At 35.3% G+C, this 6,000-nt stretch overlaps 1 protein-coding gene and 1 non-coding gene across 2 annotated transcripts; one reads left to right on the top strand and one right to left on the bottom strand.

Moving 5' to 3' along the window:
* Positions 1 to 859: 859 nt before the first annotated feature.
* CBG00244 lies at positions 860 to 1,108 on the bottom strand (the record flags this gene model as incomplete). The annotated part of the gene is made up of 1 exon (XM_002645274.1): positions 860 to 1,108. The coding sequence occupies one exon, from the start codon at positions 1,106 to 1,108 to the stop codon at positions 860 to 862; it is 249 nt and encodes an 82-aa protein (XP_002645320.1).
* Positions 1,109 to 4,610: 3,502 nt separating this feature from the next.
* Positions 4,611 to 4,682, top strand: CBG28536. Its single transcript has one exon. It is a non-coding gene (tRNA).
* Positions 4,683 to 6,000: the final 1,318 nt, after the last annotated feature.

Raw genomic sequence — 6,000 nt, 5'->3', positions numbered from 1 at the left:
GATGAGAATGAGAAATACGAAAATTTGTATGATACCGTAGAAAAGGAGAATAGAAAAATGGAGAATTTTTCGAAAAATTTTTTGGCAATATGTATGGAAATGAGTTGACGCATTTTGGCTACTGTGAGAAATGGATAGAGAAGAGCTCATGGGTTAGGAGGTAATTTGAATTTATATTGATATTCTTTTATCCTGGTTTACTTGGTAATAAGGAACCGAAATGATGGGAATGGGAACGTCAATGCGACACATTTCCATATAGACAGGATGGGTTTCTTAAGGTACCAAAACTCAAATGAAGCGTTTTCGTCATATTTGAATTTTCAAAATACGTCCATGACTCACACTTTTAAAAGAGCAACGTAGTCTGGTTTCGTTTAGCCTATTAAATCAGTCAATTGTGAAATATGATGCTATATTTTACACATAGATCACTCAAAAGTTAGGAATGATTATCGAAATACATAGGATTAAAGTTTTAAACTGAATTTTCAAGCTGTATAATTTGCTGAATTTGTTTCGGAAAACCTCCAAAGGATTACAGTAGGATGTGTTTAGTAGTTTTGTTGCTGACCACTTCAATCAAGATTTTTTTACCTAATTCCAATTCCATCTTTTGATTTTCATATAAAGCTATGGAAAGAATAAAATGAGGCTTCATTTTCATGGAAAAGAATTTCGAATTTTCGAAAATTGCATTTCGTGAAACATAAGGTTTCTTTTCGTCTAGATCCTTCGATTCATTCAGGTCAAACAAACACGGATTTCTCTTTCTTCAAATGTTTCCTGTCTACAGAACCCGGAATTGTTATTCCAACAATACTGCCCACACGTGAAGGTTGGTAAGATGATGATGTTGTCAAAATGTTGCCCGGAAGCAATAAATTCGTAGAAAAACGGCGCTGTCGGTTGTTGATTGATTCGTCGTCTTGCTGATTACGGGTCGAAACTCTTCTGGAAACGAAGTTGTAGGAGGGTCTGGCTCTGGATGATGGATTGGTATGCAAAGGCGCATGTCGGATCCCTGGGTCCCGTATAAGCAACTCGTCACGTGAATGGAATACTGATCAACAATCATTGAGTCACTAATCAGCCAATCAGTAATCATGAGCGTAGACGAAACACGGAAAAAAAAAGTTGAGCTCGAAGAACAATACGCACTTTTGAAGACGCTCCTCTTTTTTTCAGTCTGTTTCATTTGTTAACTAATTAGAAGCATGGAGATGACGGAAAAAGCGGGGGGTCTTGGGAAACGTCATCAAGACAAATGGCAAGAATAAGGAAGCAGAATTCTGATTAATTAATTCCACAGTTCCCTCGCAGTTCTATTTTTATACAAAACGTTTTTATACGAGTCTGAAGGTTGGAACGAAAACAGACGTTATCAGAAATTCAAATGAACATCATTTTGTCCTAGGAATGGCACACACACATATAAACCTAGCACGCAAAATTTAACTAAATCTCATCATTCTGCGAACACCTATGACTCAATCCATTTCGAAATTTTAGATAGCATCTAGTGTTATTGTTTTGTCTTCTTTCGAATTGCTATTTACCAATCATTAATTAAGCTGATTCTGTCTTTAGCTGACGATGTCAAAACAAAGCCGAGTAATTTTAGTAATTGAAATAGAAGGATATACGAATAGTGGTGGTACAAAATGAAATAAGAGTTTGTTCCGAAAAATGGGTGGACTAACTTTGAAAACAATTAGGCATTCAAAAAGTGCAGGTTTCGAAAAAAAAAAGAAACAACGAAAAATAAACGATTTGTGTTCCGAAAACCTATTGTTCCCTCAAACGGTGGGCGGAAAATGCTCATTCTCCGGAATTGGTTTTTTTCATTATATGAGTGAACAATGAGTTTGATCCGTTGGAATTTTGAAGAGGGGGAATGTGAGAAAACATTATGAATAAACCATAGAATCAAGGACCATAAGAGGTTTTTGGAAGTTTTTTGTTGATTTTCAAAATTTTTGGTTCCATTCTCTCCATGGGTGCTCAGAGATCTGAATGAATTAGAGAAATAATGTCAATAGAGTGTTAAAGTTACAGTAGTTTTCTCCTCCCACACATCATCTCTCCAGAAATAATAATTGTACCTTTTCTAACGTTTTCCGGTGTACTTCCGAGCTGAAATTCTGACGCTAGTGGTTGCTTCATACTCCCACACCTTATTTGAAACCCTCTCTCAATTTTTCATTCAACTGCATGGCTCACAAATTTTATGTAAGGTCTTCATCAATTGACAAATCTTTTCCTGAAGACGTGTGACAGACAAACGGGTGATGGCGGAAACTAATGGAAAGGGCAAAGAGAATAGGAAGATGATGGCAATTAAACTACTCATCATCATCTTCAGTCTCGCGGATTTATGAGCCGTGACATCATGATGAGACCCCCATTATTTTTGTCACGGGAAACATTTTAATATGAGAAGTATAAAGTAGAGAACAAATCATAAGGAAGGGGAACTGAGTCATTTTTAGTAAAGTGAGAAATTTCTAATGAGTTTATCCAGACACAATGAGGGTGGAATTGAGAGTTGTTTCAGTGAACGAGGAGTCTTATGGGGACATTTTTGAAAATAACAACATTTTGAACTATATGAAATGTTGCAATTGTGTAAGGGACAATGGAAGAACGTGAAGTGTCTTTTAATTTTGATCTTGGAATTTTTCTCCCAAGGAAACCTCAATACCTTGTAAATTCAGATTTTAATGAGCTTCAAGGATCGGTTGTGAATCGGTTATCTAGACACCTTTGAAAATTTTAGAATCTAGTCACCAGTTTCAGTACCAAAAATTACGTTTTCAGTGCAAAATAGCGATTCTCAAAAACGACTTTCCTAACTTCTAGGACGTTTCAGAACATGCAATTTATTGTGTTTTACTCAAAATGAAGTTCGGTTCACTAAAAATAGAACATCTTTTTTAAAAATTATTATTCTCGATTTTTCCACTATTTTGAGATCCATTAAAAATTTTCAAATAAGTTTTTTTTAATGTCTGAAACGTGAATTTTTGATTTATTCTAAGTATAAAACAACAAATTTCGTATTCTGGAACGTCTTAGTAGTTGAGAAAATCATTTTTCAAAATAGCTGTTTTGCACTGACAACTGGTTATTTGGTATTGAAACTGAACAATTTGGCAGAAACTGGCCAACGGATTCTGAAAACTTCAGAAGTGTCTGGAAAAGCTATCCTTAACCCATCCTGAAAGTTTCATCGAAATCTGGGTTTACAAGGTGTTGAGGTTCCCTTGTCAGAAAAGTTCTTTTTTTTAGAAACCTTAGATCAAAATTCAAAAACACTCTACGTTCAAAAATTTTACAGAAAACATGGATTTTGAGGTTCTATTTCTCCCGGATTAAAACTTCAAAACACGGAGTTCAAAAAGGAATGCTATACGAAAAAAAAACTCAAAAAATATCTTCGGATTAGAACTCTGAAATATTGTCCTGCACACTCCAATTTTTATTTGAAAATCTCAATTTTTTCATAAAACATGAAAAAATATGGGCGAAAAAAAAAACACACGAAAGAGAACCAATCATCCCAAGAATAAGAGTTCAAAAACAGGAACCACTTTTTGGGCTACTAGACCAGAACAAATAAGGGACGTCTAAATTACTACTACCTCTTCGTTTCACTAAAAATAGAAAATCCAATACGTTCGGAATTTCAGAACTTCCGGGATGAGCAACTTCCAAAAATATAGAAAACAAGACCCAATTTGCACGAAGAACCGAAATCTTCAAAACTAACTTAAATAGTTTCGACGAGACTGACGTGTACGTCTGAGTTGAGTTCTTGTTACCAGACACGTGACCCCCCACCCCTTTTTCAAGTGTTTTGTTTCTTTGTGGGGTGGGTCCGAGGTCTCTTTTGTCATCACTACTGGTGGCCGGGGGGATGGCTCGGCACTGATGGCGGCGTATTCAATTTGTACCACCCATGGGACCTCATTTGACAAGTGTTTCAAAAATTCGAATGTCCGTTTTTCTTTTTTTTTGCGGGTGGCAGGCGGTCCCTGACACCGACGCGCTGGGTCAAGTTCTTTTTTTTGTGATGGACTGAAGATAAATGGGTTGATCGTGACATCACTGATATTGCTCGGTTAGAGAGTGATAATTCATGCAGGATATTTATACATTTTTTGAATGGAGACCACAAACTAGAATTTTCGGAGTGGCCTTCTCGGAATTTTTCGAAATGTCAAAATATTCGAATATCAATTTTAGGATTATTCCCGATTTTCAAATCTTCGTGAATAGTTCGGCTGGAATTTCATTCCGAAAATGAAATTAATTTTCGAAATTTTCGGAATTTCGAAGTCTGTTTCAAACATTCTTGGACCACAAACTTCTGGTAGACGTAACCACTACAAACTGCTTAACTAACTTACTCATTTTTATTCACCAAAAATCACCAATACATTTACGCTGATAGTATAGTCTGATCAATGCAAAAAATGGCTTCCATTGTGATATAATCTTTTCGTTCCGCGGCGAACACAATACCTTTCGCAAAACCTGTCTCCGCACACATTATCTTCACCTGCTTCATCAGTCATAAACGGGAAAAGGTGGTGTTGAGAGTGTACGGTTCCATGGTGTAGCGGTTAGCACTCAGGACTTTGAATCCTGCGACCCGAGTTCAAATCTCGGTGGAACCTATCGTTTTGTATTATTTTTAAAAATATTTTTGTCATTTTTTTTGTTTTGGGAGTACCATTAAACAAGTAGTTTTTAAATTTAATGAAACACGTGAGCATCAGAAAATTGTTTTTTAATTTTTTGATACAGAAATACTTGTTCAAAAAAAAAACAGAAATATCTAAAAATTGAATGTTAAAAATGAAAATAAAAACAAGAAAAAACAAAAATGGCTTCAAAAAGTCAGTATGTATATTCCAAGACTTCACACCCCAGGTGGTTTAGTACATAACTGAATCACCTTCACATTCAAACACAAACCACATGCTTAAATTTCTTTTTAAGATGAATTAGGAAATCAAAACAAACAGCAATAGATCAGTAAACATCAATGATCATCAGTTGAATAGTTATTCAATTTATACGAGACTTCATTCTCTTCATTTTCCTCCTCAAATTCAATTAAATTGTTTTTGTTGTATTCTGTATATTTTTTTCAATTTTTAGAAAAAGCGTAACTAATCAATTTGTCTGGTTAAAGTTCGAGAATTTCAATGAGGTTGGTTGCTCATGTAGAAAACGTTCGAACATAGCTAAAAACAGAAGAAAAGCAATTCGTTATAAAGAAAGAATAACGGGGGGTTAGAAATAAATGAGTTCGTTTTTAGTATTTTTTCCTGTTTTTAACGAACCATAAGACACAAAGACAAGGAATGGAAAACAACTCAAACTTTGATATTGCTCGGAAAACAATTGGTTTCCCCATATATTTTTCCAGAATGCCCAGCAATGTCTAGAGTCGATTCTCAGCATGCACCATGAAAAGAATATAAATCGATTCTATGTGGAACTAGAAATTTGGTATTCAGGAAGTGAAATGAGAAAACAAGGAAAAAAATGAGAAGAATTCGAAATCCTGATGGTCAACTAATGGTCAATGAGTTGTTTCAAATTGAGTTTGAAGATGTTCTAGGAAAGTTCAGAAGAGGAGTTTTTCAGGGAAAATTGGTAAAGGAGACGAAGAAAAGAGGGAAATTGAATTGTGAAACTGGTCTCATGGACCAACAAAACATTTTATCTTCCGAGGTGGTATAACAGAGGGGGGCTGTGTGAATCTGTGGGGTACTCTTGGAAAGTCTCATCCAAAATCAGAATCTAAAAAATGTATTATAGCATCAAAGAACAGTTTCAACTTCTGGGATCAGTTTGCATTTGGTTTATTAATGTCAATGACTATACATTCCACATATCCTAGTACACGTATACTGGTAACTAGCCTAATTTGGATTTTGATTGAGCTCATTATATATAAGAAACAGCGGACATAAAGCTGTCAGT

Source organism: Caenorhabditis briggsae, assembly GCF_000004555.2.
Source record: "Caenorhabditis briggsae complete genome, chrX, whole genome shotgun sequence".
Lineage (NCBI taxonomy): Eukaryota > Metazoa > Nematoda > Chromadorea > Rhabditida > Rhabditidae > Caenorhabditis > Caenorhabditis briggsae.
This window is presented reverse-complemented; position numbering and strand designations above follow the sequence as displayed.